The following is a 13,812-nucleotide window of genomic DNA, read 5'->3' as shown; positions in this document are numbered from 1 at the left end:
ATGAGGTTGCTCTAGCAGATAGGTGAAGGAGAATTCAAAGGCCTTCTTTAGATATTTTAAGAGCAAAAGGATTACAAGGAACAAAATTGGTCCTCCGGAAGATCAGAATGGTAATCTATGCATGGAGCCAAAAGAGATGGGGGGGGGGGGGGAGGCAATCAGGAGACGGATACAGAGTCTATCAGAGTGAGGCAAAGCAGCAGCAAGGTCACAGACCTTATACAGATTACAAAGGAAGAGGTGTTTGCTGCCTTAAGGCAAATCAAAGCAGGATATACAAATTCCCAGAGCCTGACAAGGTGTTCCCTTGGACCCTGTGGGAGGCAAATGCAGAATTTGTAGGGGCCGTAGCAGAGATATTTACTGCAAATCACCTCAACTTTGGGAGCGATACCGGAGGATTGGAGAATAGCTAATGTTCCACAGTTTAAGAAAGGCTATAAGAATAAACTAGCAAATTATAGCCCAGTGAGCCTGACATCAGTAGTGGGAGAGTTATTGAAAGGTATTCTAAAGGACCAGATATATGAGTATTCAGATAGACAAGAGATTGATTAGGTATAGTAAGCATGGCCGTGTGCGTGGTAGGTCATGTCTAACCAATTTTAAGAGTTTTTCCAAGTATGTTACCAGGAAAGTTGACGAAGACAAGGTAGTGGATGTTGTCTACATGGACTTCAGCAAGGTATTTGACAAGGTCAAATGGGAGGTTGGTCAAGAAGGTTCGGTCACTGTCACTTGGCATTCAAGATTAGGTGATAAATTGGATTAGACATTCGCTTTATGGGAGAAGCCGAAGTGTGGTAGCAGACAGTTGCCTCTCTAATTGGAGGCCCATGACTAGTGGAGTGTCACAGGGATCAGTGCTGGGTCTGTGTTTGTTTGTTATCTATATCAATGATCTGGTCTTTTGTTGCTTATCATTTATATCAATGATAATGTGCTTAACTAGATCAGCAAATTTACACGACACCAACATTGGGGGCGTAGTGGACAGCAAGGGAGACTATCAAAGCTTGCAGGGGGATCTGGACTAGCTGGAAAAATGGGATGAAAAAATGGCAGATTGAATTTAACACAGACAACCGTGCGAAGTTGTTTGTACCCTGAGAAGTGAGGTGGAACAAAGTAATCAGGGAATGCAGGTCCATAATTCATTGAAAGTGGCATCACAGGTAGATAGGGCTATTAAGAAAGCTTTTGGCACATTGGCCTTCATAAATCAAAGTACTGAGTGCAGGAGTTAGGATGTTATGTTGAAGTTGTACGAGAGGTTGGTGAGGCCTCATTTGGAGTATTGAGTGCAGTTTTGGTCACCTACCCACAGGAAAGATGTAAATAAGGTTGAAAGAGTACAGAAAAAAAATTACACGGATGTTAACAGGACTGGATGACCTAAGTTATAAGGAAAGACTGAATAGGTTAGGATCTTATTGATTGGAACAGAGAAGATTGAGAGGAGCTTTGATAAAGGTATACAAAATTATGAGGGTATAGATAGGGTAAATGCAAGCAGGCTTTTTCCACTTAGGTTGAGTGAGACTACAACTAGAGTTCATGGGTTAAGGGTGAAAGATGAAATGTTTAAGGGGAACATGAGAGGAAGCTTCTTCATTCAGAGAGTGGTAAGAGTGTGGAATGAACTGTCAGCGCAAGTAGTGCATACGAGCTTGATTTCAATATTCAAGAGAGGTTTGGATAGGTACATGGATAGGAGGGGTACGGAGGGCGATGGTCTCTGGGGCAAGGCAGTTTAAAGGGTTCAGTACAGACTGGATGGGCCAAAGGGCCTGTTTCTGTGCTGTAGTTTTCAATGACTCTATTAAAGTGTGTAGCAATATTGACTTACAGAAACAGGCCCCTCAGTCCACAAAATCCATGCCAACCGTTTTGCCCATCAACACTAATTCCATTTGCCCATATTCAATCTAAATCCTTCTATTCCTTGTTTATTTAATTATCTGTTTAAGTACCTTGTGATTGTACCTGACTCCACCTCTCCTCTGATAGATATTCACCACAATGTTTATTAAAAAAAAACTTACCTTTCAAATCCCCTTCAAAATTTCTAAATCTCAGTTTAATCTATACCTTACTCACTCTTCCTTCAGTTAGTCCTGACGAAGGGTCTTGGCCTGAAACGTCGACTGCACCTCTTCCTAGAGATGCTGCTGGCCTGCTGCGTTCACCAGCAACTTTTATGTGTGTTGCTTAATCTATACCTTCCTGCTTTTGACACCACTGTGGTGGGGAAACAGATTATGCCCATTTACCCTCTCTGAAGCAGGGTTAATGGCAGGATTCTTAGCAGTACACATGAACAGTGGGATCTAGGAAACCATGTTTATGCTTACATGCAAGTTGATAGGGCGGTTAAGAAGGAGAGTGATGTGTTGGCCTTCATTAGCCAGGAGGTAATATTATAGCTCTGTTAAAATTCTGGTTAGATCACACTGGGAGTACTATGTTCAGATCTGGTCGCCTCATTACAGAAATAATGTGGAAGCTTCAGAGACAGTGCAGAGGAGATTTACCATGTCGTTGGCTTGATTAAAGAGCATGTCTTATGAGGAAAGGTTTAGTGAGCTAGGGCTGTTTTCTTACAAGCGAAGAAAGATGAGAGATGACATATAAGATGAAAAGAGGCATAGATAGAGTGGACAGCAAGCACCTTTTTTCCCAGGGCAGAAATGGTTAATACGAGTGGGTATCATTTTAAGGTGTTTGGAAGAAAGAATAGGGGGAATACCAGAGGTAGGTTTTTTCCCCCCACAGAGAACAGAAAGGTGGCATCCATTATTAAGGACCCATCACCCAGGAAATGTCCTCTTCTCATTGTCACCACCAGGAAGGAGGTACACACTCAGTGATTCAGGAACAGCTTCTTCTCCCCCACCATACGATTCCTCGTTGGACGTTGAACTCATGAACACTACCTCACTTCTTAAAAATATTATTTCTGTTTTGCATTTTTTAAATTTAACTATTTTATATATATATATATATATATAGTAATTACTTACAGTAATTTATTTATTCCTCATATGTTACCATGTATTGCAATGTACTACTGCTGCTAAGTCAACAAATTTCACAACACGTGCTGGTGATAATAAACCTAATTCTGATTCTGACCACACTGCCAGGGTACAGGAAGATACATTAGGGACATATAACAGACTGTTAGGTAGGCATATGGACGAAAGAAAATGGATGACTATGTAGGAGGGGATTGATTGTGGAGTAGATACAACATGGTGAGCTGAAGGGTCTGCACCGTACTGTTCTACGTTCTGTGTTCTATGTGCTAGAGACAGGTTAGTGCTGAAAAACATCCTCAAATCCCAGCTCTAATTCAGGATACTGTGTTGCTGAGAGCATGCAGAGGCTGCAGAGGTGTTTTGTTCAATGCAGTGGGGGTTAGTGGGGATGACATTGGGATTAGGCTTGGGGGTAGAGCTAGTAGATGTATTTGCGGGGCTGAAGAGAGAGGTGCATATTCGAGGCCATGGACAGAGTAGAGAAAGGGGTCTGACCTGGTTCAGATTCAGGTTGTTGTCAATGCTGAGGGGGATGAGGTGTGGCAACACTTTGGAGGCCAACTGTTCTTTGGTAATTCCCAGCTTCTTATGGCTGAAGGTACATTTGTATATACCTGTGCAAAGGAGAGCAAAAGAAAATCTTTAAAACCTAGAGCCAAATATACTCTTAAAAAATATTAAGTAAAACATGGAGGAAGAACTCTCCCTGAAGTTTAGCATGCAGTAAACACTCGGGCAGAAGTGAGATTAGGATAAAAGGGGTGTTGAAATGGTCTTCAGTCACAACAACAGCGAGGAAACTAGATACTTCACAATTTCTGGCAGCTCCACTCTGATTCCCACCATGGTTACATCTTAGGGATACAAGAGATTCTGCTAATGTTGTAAATCTTAACCAAAACACATTAAATGTTGGATGAACTCAGCAGGTCAGGCAGCATCTATGGAGAGGAATAAACAGTTGACATTTTGGCCCAAGACTTTTCATCCGGACTGGAAAGGAAAGGGATAAAAGCCAGATAAGGATGTGGGAGTTAGGGGAGGAGTACAAGTGAGAGCAAGTGAGGGGGGAGGTGGTTGTGTGGGAAAGGGGGGATTGATGTGAGAAGCAGGGAGGTGATAGGTGGAAAAGACAAACAGCTGAAGGAGGAGGGTCTGACAGGAGGAATACCATTTTTAACAATTGGCAATGTGGGAAAGGGTACAGGCAAGATACCTGTTGGGGGTCTGTGGTTAGATGTTGGTAGATAATCTGTCTCCAGGAGTTGGAGTCAGAGAGATCAAGGAAGGGGAGGGAGGGGTCAGAAATGTACCAAGTGAATTTGAGAGCAAGGGTGGAGCTTGGAGGCATATCAGATTCCTATCCTTCAAGCCTCCTCAGTCCACCTTTCACCCACTGGCCCTAATCTCACCCCTCTTCACCCTCAGTCCTAATGCAGGGCTTTGACTTGGAACAACAATTATTCACTTCCCAACAGATGCTGCTCGACCTGGTGTTTCTCCCATGATTTAAGTTGCGGATATTTTCAATATTCATGGGTTAAATTCCTGCTGAGTAACATTACAACAGCAGAATACACGGCATTTACATAGCACATTTCACAGTTAAAATCCCTGTTGGCTCACCTAGAATTCCCATCAGAACGGCAGGCTCCCGAGATGGTATCTGCTGTAGGAAAGGAAGGATTTCGTCTAGGACAAACCACTTGTCAAGATATTCTAGGAGTTTGCCAAGGCAAACCAGAGAATTTACACGCACCTGTAGAAATTGGAAACAGAGATATATAGTCTGTTAATTCACACATCTATATCCAGGGGAAAAGCTAAGTGACTGTTGCTGTACAACTAAAAGCAACATGGTAGTGTAGCAGTTAACACAATCCCTTCACAACACCAGCGATCACCAACTGGGGTTTGATTCCCACTGCTGTCAGTAAGGAGTACACACGTTCTCCCTGTGATGCATGGATTTCCTCTGGGTGCTCTGGTTTCCTCCCATATTCAAAAGTCATATAGGTTAGGGTTAGTGAACTGTGGACATGCTATGTTGGCACTGGAACACGGTGACACTTGTGGGCTGCCCCCAGCACAGTCCTTGCTGATCTGATTTGATGCAAATGACTTACTTCATTGTATGTTTTGATGTACATCTGACAAATAAAGCTAATCTTTAAATCTTTATATAAATAAAAATATAAGAATTACAAACAAAAAATGGTCTGTGAAGTCATGGTAAATTAGTAAATTGAGTCATAGAGAGGCATAGAGTGCTACAGCACAGAAACAGGTCAGTTGGCCCATCTAGTCCATGCCAAACTATTATTCTACCTTGGCCTGTCGACCTGCTACTGGATCACAGCTGTCCATACCCCATCCACCATGTACTTATCCAGACTTATAATTGGATTATTATTTTAATACGTACAAAGGTGCGACTAGGTGCGGGGGAAGTGGGTTGGTGGACGAGATGCACAAGATGATGGTGGAGACAATAATCCAGTAAGGACATACGGGTGTGGTAGTGAGCCCTTCCTGTCACCTACCCACCCACCTTCCTCACCTGGTCTCACAATCATATTTTTGTTAACGCTGCAGTGTTTCAATCAACCAGTAAAATATTAATGCTCCAAAAGGTGTGAGTTGCATTTCCCTTAGTAAAGTAGTGGGTAAATTAAGAAGTAGTTTGTAATCCTTAAAACACTTTGGGATGCCCTGAGGTTGTAAATGGGATTAGTACTGATTGGTACAATGGACAGCACAGATGGCCGAGGAGCTCTTTCAGTTCTATACAACTTGATGACTGATTAACATTTGATTCTTTAGAGAAACTCAAGTGGTTCACTGCATTTTATTTTAACTAACATAAGAAATAGGAGCAGGAGTTGGCCATCTGGCCCATCAAGGTTGGTCCGCCAGTCAATCAGATCATGGCTGATAGATAGATAGATAGATAGATAGACAGACATACTTTATTGATCCCGAGGGAAATTGGGTTTCGTTACAGTTGCACCAACCAAGAATAGAGCATAAATATAGCAATACAAAACCGCAAACAATCAAACAACAATATGCAAACTATGTCAGATGGAAATAAGTTCAGGACCCGCCTATTGGCTCAGGGTGTCTGACCCTCCATGGGAGGAGCCGCAAAGTTCGATGGCCACAGGCAGGAACAGCCTCCCATGACACCCAGTGCTGCATCTCGGTAGAATATGGCCCGAGTCTAACAGCAAAAAGCTCAGTATCTGGGCTACAAACACGTTCCTTGATCATAATATGACCAGGATTGCACCATCCGTTGTTAACCAGAACAACAAGCCCTCCTCTTTTACGCTTACCGTTCTCAGTGCACTTCCGGTCAGCCCGAACGGTCTGGAAGCCCTCCATGAAAACATTTTGGTCAGGTATGTCCTCGTGCAGCCACGTTTCAGTAAAACACATAACACTGTCCTTCCGAAACTGATCTGGCCATAGACTCATCTCCACCTACCTGCCTTTTCCCCATAATCCTTAATTCTCCTTCCATGGAAAAATCTATCCAACCTGGTCTTAAATATATTTACTGAGGTAGCCTCCACTGCTTCATTGCCAGAAAACTCCACAGATTCACCACACTCTGGGAAAAGCAGTTCCTCCTCATCTCCGTCCTAAATCTATCCCCCCGAACCTTGAGGCTATTTCCTCTCGTTCTAGTCTCACCTACCAGTGGAAACAACTTTCCTGCCTCTACCTTATCTATCCCTTTCATAATTTTATATGTTTCTATAAGATCTCCTCTCATTCTTCTGAATTCGAACGAGTACAGTCCCAGACGACTCAATCTCCCCTCATAGTCTAACCCACTCATCTCTGGAATCAACTCGGTGAACCTCCTCTACACCACCTCCAAAGCCAGTGTATCATTCCTCAAGTAAGGAAACGAGAATTGCACGCAGTACTCCAGATGCGGCCTCACCAGTACCCTGAAAAGTTGCAGTATAACCTCCCTGGTTTTAAATGCAATCCCTCTAGCAATGGCCAACATTCCATTTGCCTTCTTGATAGTCCGCTGCACCTGCAAACCAACCTTTTGTGATTCAAGCACCAGCACTCCCAAGTCCCTCTGCACAATAGCATGCTGCAATTTTTTAACTATTTAAATAATAATCTGCTCTTCCTTTTTTCTTTCAAAGTGGATGACCTTGGATTTACCAACATTGTACTCCTTCTGCCAGACCCTACCCACTCACTTAACCCATCTATATCTCTCTGCATATCTTCTGCACAATTTGCTTTTCCACTCAATTTAGTATCATCAGCAAATTTAGATACACTACACTCAGTCCCCTCTTTTACTGCACAGTACAGGTCCTCCGGCCCACTATGTTGTGTCGACCCTCTTCCAGATCATTAGTGTATATCATGAACAGCACTGATCCCCTGCAGCACACTGCTCACCACTGATTGCCAACTGGAGTACAACCCATGTACCCCAACTCTCTGCTTTCTATTAGTTTACCAATCCTCTATCAATGCTAATACATCAGCCCCAACTCTATGCATCCTTACCTTATGGATAAGTTTTTTATGCGGCACCTTATTGAAATAACATCCACCTATTCTCCTCTATCCACTGCACTCATTGTATCCTCAAAGAAATCCAGCAAGATTCTCAAACAGGACCCGCATTTGCTGAATCCACGCATCTACCTGATGGATCCATTTCTTTCCAGATGCCTCGCTATTATTCCTTTAATGATAGCTTCAAGCTATAGATGTTAAACTAACTGGCCTATAGTTACCTGCCTTTTGCCTACATCCTTTTTTGAACAGTGGCGTGACTTTCGCCGTCTTCCAAACAGCTGGGACCTACCCAGAGTCCAGAGAATTTCGGTAAATTATCACCAAAACCTTTACTTTAACTTCTGCCATTTCTGCCAATTAAGTGATCATGAAGGTAAAGACTATAAGTTAACTTACCGCGAGGGAGGAGGTTTGTAAACTGGCACTCTTAATGCGAGGTATTAAAGAGTTCTTCATGGATGGATAATCTATCAGGTTAGCAAATGTTGGAATTATGTTTAGGCAAAGCTCCTAAAAGAGAAAGAAAATAATTTAAATCAACACTTAGTTAAAGTCATTGCAGACAAACTCAAGGGATTGACTACTGGAAGCTGGAGCAATCAGTGTTCATGGCATCAGGTTGGAGGCTACCCAGATAGAAAATGAGGTATTGCTCCTCAAACCTGAGTATGGAAGTAGAGGAAGCCATGGTCAGACATATCAGAGTGGGAATGGAAAGTTGAATTGAAATGGGTGGTCACCAAAAGATCTTGCCTTGTGCGCTAGACTGGGTAAAGGTGCTTGACAAATCAATTCCCCTAAGCTGCGTATTATGTGTCTCCAAGTTCTCAGAAACCTCATCCTTAATAATGGACTCCAACACCTTCCCTACTAAAGTTAGGATGAGAGGCCTACAATATCCTTTCTTCTGCCTCTTTCCCTTATTAAACAGTGGAGTGACATTTGAAATTTTCCAGATCTCTGGAACCATTCCAGAATCTAGTGATTCTTGAAAGATCATCTGCATGAACCAACCATTGTATACAACTTAAAAAGTGTGTGGCACTTTATATTAACATTATATAAAAGAAAATTCAGGCTGTACAGCAACAAAGGTGATGTGTGTGGCTGCATTCCAGTTCATGCATGGCCGCATACACTTGCAACTCATATTGCTCCACAATCTCTTCAGCTACCTCTTTCAGGATCCTGGGTCGCAGCCCATCTACCTCCAGACCTTTCAGCTTCCCAAGCACCTCTTCCTTAGTGATAGCAACTACACTCACTTCTGCCCCCGGACACTCAAATTTTTGGCATTCTGGTAGCATCTTCCATAGCAAAGACTGATGCACAACACTTTAGTTCCTCCACCATTTTGTTATCTCCACATTACTATCTTTTTAGCATTATTTTCCAGCAGTTTGATTTTCCAGCCATTGCTGTTCTGCTGTCATCCCTGCTACTGTCCACTTCCAATCAACTTTCGCCAGCTGTCCTCTCATTCCTCGATAATTTCCTTTACTCCACTGTAATACTAGAAGTTTTTTCAGTTATATAGAGTAAAAGGAAAGTGAGAGTCAATATTACACCACTGGAAAATGATGTTGGTGAGGTAGAAATGGGGACAAAGGAACGGCGATGAACTTAATAAGTAATTTGCATCAGTCTTCACTGTGGAAGATATGAGCAGTGTGCCAGAGGTCTGTGAGTGCTGGGGAGTGAGTGCCATTCTATTACAAAGGAAAAAGTGCTAGGCAAACTGCAAGGTCTTAAGGTGGATAAGTCACCTGGAAACAGATAGATTACATCCCAGAGTTCTGAAAGAGTTTGCTGAAAAGATAGCAGATGTATTGGATATGATCTTTCAAGAATCACTTGATCCTGACATGGTTCCAGAGGACTAGAAGATTGCAAATATCACTCCACTCTTTAAAAAGGGAGGAAGGCAAAAGAAAGGAATTTGTAGGCCAGTTAGCCTAACCTCAATGGTTGGGAAAGTGTTGGAGTCTATTAGTAAGGATGCGGTCTCAAGGTATTTGGAGACTAATGATAAAATATGTCAACGTCAGCGTGGCTTCTGTAAAGGGAAACCTTCACTGACAAATCTGTTAGAGTTTTTCGAGGAAGTAACGAGCAGAGTGGAAAGGAGAGACATTGGATGTCATTTATTTGGATTTTCAGAAGGCATTTGATAAGGTGCCACATATGAGACTGCTCAACAAGGTAAAATCCCATACATTACAGGAGAGATTCTGGCATGGATAGAGGAATGGCAGACAGGCAGGAGGCAATGAGTGGGAATAAAAGGGGCCTTTTCTGGTTGGCTGCCAGTGACTAGTGGTGGCACAAGTTTGGAGGAGGAGACGATGGCAGCGTGAGGCAGCATGCAGCGGCCACTCCGGTGAATGATATCTGTTATCTGTCAAGTAGGGTGCCATGCACAATCCTGATTTAATGGAGACAGATGTGAGAGCACGGAGGAACATCTGGAGAAGCTTCTGAAATGCCTTCTTCGCTGCCACTGCTACTGTGTGATCCAGAATCTCCGGAGAAGGCCCCGAGTCCTCAGCTTTGCTTGTTGCTCGGCCGCCAGGGCGGGGTCGAAGCACTCAGCAGGGGATAGTGCTCAGGAGGCTGTATCAGGGGGGCTGGTTGGAGGCTCACAGTTTTCGGATGGACTCAAGTTGGCTGTGGTCAGGTGCTTCCAATGCATCAGCAGTTGTCGGCACCTGGAGGTTTATGGCAGGGAGAGTTTCTCCCTTTTGCCGCCTGCTATCGGGACTATCGGGAGTCGATCGGAACTTTGAGACTTTTTTTTACCGTGCCCATAGTCTGCTCTTCATCAAATTACGGTATTGCTTTGCACTGCTGTAACTATTTGTTACAATTATGTGGTCTTGTCAGTGTTAGTCTTTGGTTTGTCCTTTTTTTGTGCTATCACTCTGGAGGAACATTGTATCATTTCTAAATGACAATAAATGACTGAGTGTCCTCATAATCTAATCTAATCTCAGGGGTCAGTATTGGGACCACTAATTTCCACATTGTTTGTCAACAATTTACATAATGGAATTGATGGCTTTGTGGCAAAGTTTGCGGATGATATGCAGATAGGTGGAGGGGTAGGTAGTTTTAAGGAAGCAATGAGATTGCAGTAGGATTTAGACAAATTGGAAGAATAGGCAAAAAGAAGTGGCAGGTGGAATACAGTGTGGGAAATGTATGATAATGCATTTTGGTAACAGGAACAAAAGTGCAGACCATTATCTAAATGGGGAGAAGGTTCAAACACCAGAGGTGCAGAGGGACTTAGAAGTCCTCGTGCAAGACTCCCAGAAGGTTAATTTACAGGTTGAGTCTGTGGCAAAGAAGGCCAATGATTGTTGGCATTCATTTCAAGGGGAATAGCACGGAGATAATGCTGTGCCTTTATAAGACACTAGTCAGACCGCACTTGGACTATTGTCAACAGTTTTGGGCTCCATATCTCAAAAATGTCATCATTAGACAGAGTCCACAGGAGGCTCACGAGGATGATTCTGGGAATGAAGAGATTAACATTTGAGGAGCGTTTGGCAGCTTTGGGCCTATACTCACTAGAATTAGAAGAATGTGGGGGAATCTCATTGAAACACACCAAACGTTGAAAGGACTAGATAAGGTGGATACAGAGAGGATGTTTCCTATGTTGGGTGTGTCCAGAACTGGAGGGCATAGCCTCAAAATTCAGGAATGAGCTTTTAGAACAGAGGCAAGGATGAATTCTTTTAGCCAGAGAGTAGTGAATCTGTGAAATACTCTGTCACAGACAGTTGTGGAGACCAAGACTGTGCGTATATTTAAAGCAAAAATTGATAGTTTCCTGATTGGTCAGGGCATGAAAGGTTTTGGCAAGAAGGCTGGTGTATGTGGTTGAGTGGGATTCGGGATCAGCCATGATGGACTGGCGGAGAAGAATCAATGGGCTGAATGGCCTAATTCTGCTCCTATGTCTTATAGTAATACTGACTCATCTGACTTTGGCATCTCCATCTCAAATTGCAGGGTGAATTCTATCATTTTATGATCACTGGCACCTTAGGATTCCTTTACCTAAGCTCTTTAAGGTCAACTCGAATGTCTTCCATGATGAGGATGTCTCTGAGTCCATGGAAGGGGTTACAAGTTTCATCCAGAAGTGCATCGAGGATGTTGTCCCCAGAAATCGATCAGGGTCTATCCAAGCCAGAAGCCCTGGATCAACAGTTCCATGTAAGCAGCACTTACTGCGTGACACAGAGCTTACATTGCCAGTGACTAACAGGAACTCAAGAAATGTAGCTACACAAAGCCATCAAGGCAGTGAAACGAAAATACAGGGACAAGATCTGGACACAACTCTCCACCGATAACAAACGCAGCTTATTGACATCAAGGGATCTGGGGTTGAGAGTTTTAAGTTCCTCAGCATACACCTCAACAAGGATCTCACGTGGCCTATACATACTGGCTGTGTGGTGAAAAAGGTACAAGAGTGCCTCTTTCACCTCAGACATTTGAAGAAGTTTGGTATGGGCCCCTAAATCCTAAGAACCTTCTACAGGAGTGCAATTGAGAGCATCCTGATTGGCTGCATCACTGTCTGGTATGAGAACTGTACTTCCCTCAATCACAGGACTCTGCAGAGAGTGGTGCGGACAGCCCAGTGCATCTGTAGATATGAACTTCCCATTATTCAGGACTTTTACAAAAGCAGGTGTGTAAAAAGGGCCCAAAGGATCATTGGGGACCCAAGTTATCCCAGCCACAAACTGTTCCAGCTGCTACTATTCGGGAAGTGGTACCGTAGCATAAAAGCCAAGACCAACAAGCTCTGGGACAGCTTCTTCCACCAGGCTATCAGTCTACTTAACTCATGCTGACACAACTGTATTTCTATGCTATATTGACTATCCTGTTGTACATACTATTTATTATAAATTACTATAAATTGCACATTTAGATGGAGACGTAACGTAAAGATTTTTACTCCTCATGTACATGAAGAATGTAAGTAATAAAATCCATTCAATATAATAATTTCTGGTTCATTACACAACACCCAATCTAGAATAGCTGATCGATCCCCTGGTGGGTTCAACTATGAGCTGCTCTTAAAAGCCATCTCCAAGGCATTCTACAAATTTCCCCTCTTGGGATAGAGCATCAACCTGATTTTCCCAATTTACCTGCATATTGAACTATCGTAACACTGTCCTTTTGACATGCCTTTTCCACCTGCTTTGTAATTTGTAGCCTACATCTTTGCTACAGTTCGGAGGCCTGCAGTTAACACCCATCAGGATCTTTTTACCTTTGTTCTTAGCTCTATCCACAAGAATTCCATACCTTCCAATCCTATGTCACCTCTTTCCAAGGATTTGATTTCTTCCCCTACTATCAGAGCCACCCTACCCCCTCTATGTACCTGTCTGTCCTTTGGATTCAATGTGCATTCTTGGATGTTACGCTCCCAGCTATAATCTTCTTTCAGCCAAGATTCAGTGATGCCTACAATATCATACATGCCAATCTGTAACTGTGCTACAAATTCATCTGCTTTATTCCATATACTGTGTGCATTCAAATAGAACACTTTCAATCCTGTATTCGTCACCCTTTTGATTTTGTTCCCCTTTTACATCGCGACTTATCCCGTTGACTGTAATTCTAACCCTATCATCAACCTGTCCTTGCTATCAGTCTCACTACACACTGCCCCTATTTGTAAATTAACTGCCCCTTCCTTAGTCCTATCACTCCGGTTCCCATCCCCCTGCCAAATTAGTTTAAACCTTCTTCAACAGCTCCAGCAAACCTGCCCACGAGGATACTGGTTACCCTCAGGTTCAGCTGTAACTCATCCCTTTTGTACAGGTCATACCTTCCCTAGAAGAAGGATCTCTAGAAGAGATCCCAATGATCTAGAAATCTAAAACCTTACCCCCTGCACCAGTTCCTCAGCCAAGCATTTATCTGCCAAATGTTCCTATTCTTCTCCTATTACCCTGACACGTGGCACAAGCAGTAATTCAGAGATTACTACTCTGGCAGTCCCGCTTTTCTGTTTCCTACCCATCTCCATAAAAGTCTTTTTTCCAGGACCTCTTCACCTTTCCTATCTATGCCATTGGTACCAATACATAGCAAGACTTCCGCTCCCCCTCCCCCTTTAGAATACCATGGACCTGATCCAAGACATCCCTACCCT

At 43.1% G+C, this 13,812-nt stretch overlaps 1 protein-coding gene across 1 annotated transcript in view; it reads right to left on the bottom strand.

Annotated features, from left to right (window-relative positions):
• scyl2 (SCY1 like pseudokinase 2) overlaps positions 1 to 13,812 on the bottom strand; it is a 91,720-nt gene that overhangs the window by 26,105 nt on the left and 51,803 nt on the right. Inside the window, exons 11-13 of the mRNA XM_072268201.1 lie at positions 8,001 to 8,114; positions 4,668 to 4,800; positions 3,537 to 3,655 (exon numbers count right to left, since the gene is read on the bottom strand). Coding sequence (XP_072124302.1) covers positions 3,537 to 3,655; positions 4,668 to 4,800; positions 8,001 to 8,114 — 366 coding nt within the window. The remainder of the gene's footprint in view (positions 1 to 3,536; positions 3,656 to 4,667; positions 4,801 to 8,000; positions 8,115 to 13,812) is intronic.

This window comes from Mobula birostris, chromosome 9, assembly GCF_030028105.1.
Source record: "Mobula birostris isolate sMobBir1 chromosome 9, sMobBir1.hap1, whole genome shotgun sequence".
Lineage (NCBI taxonomy): Eukaryota > Metazoa > Chordata > Chondrichthyes > Myliobatiformes > Myliobatidae > Mobula > Mobula birostris.
Note: the sequence above shows the minus strand (reverse complement) of the source record. Positions and strands in the feature narration are given on the sequence as shown.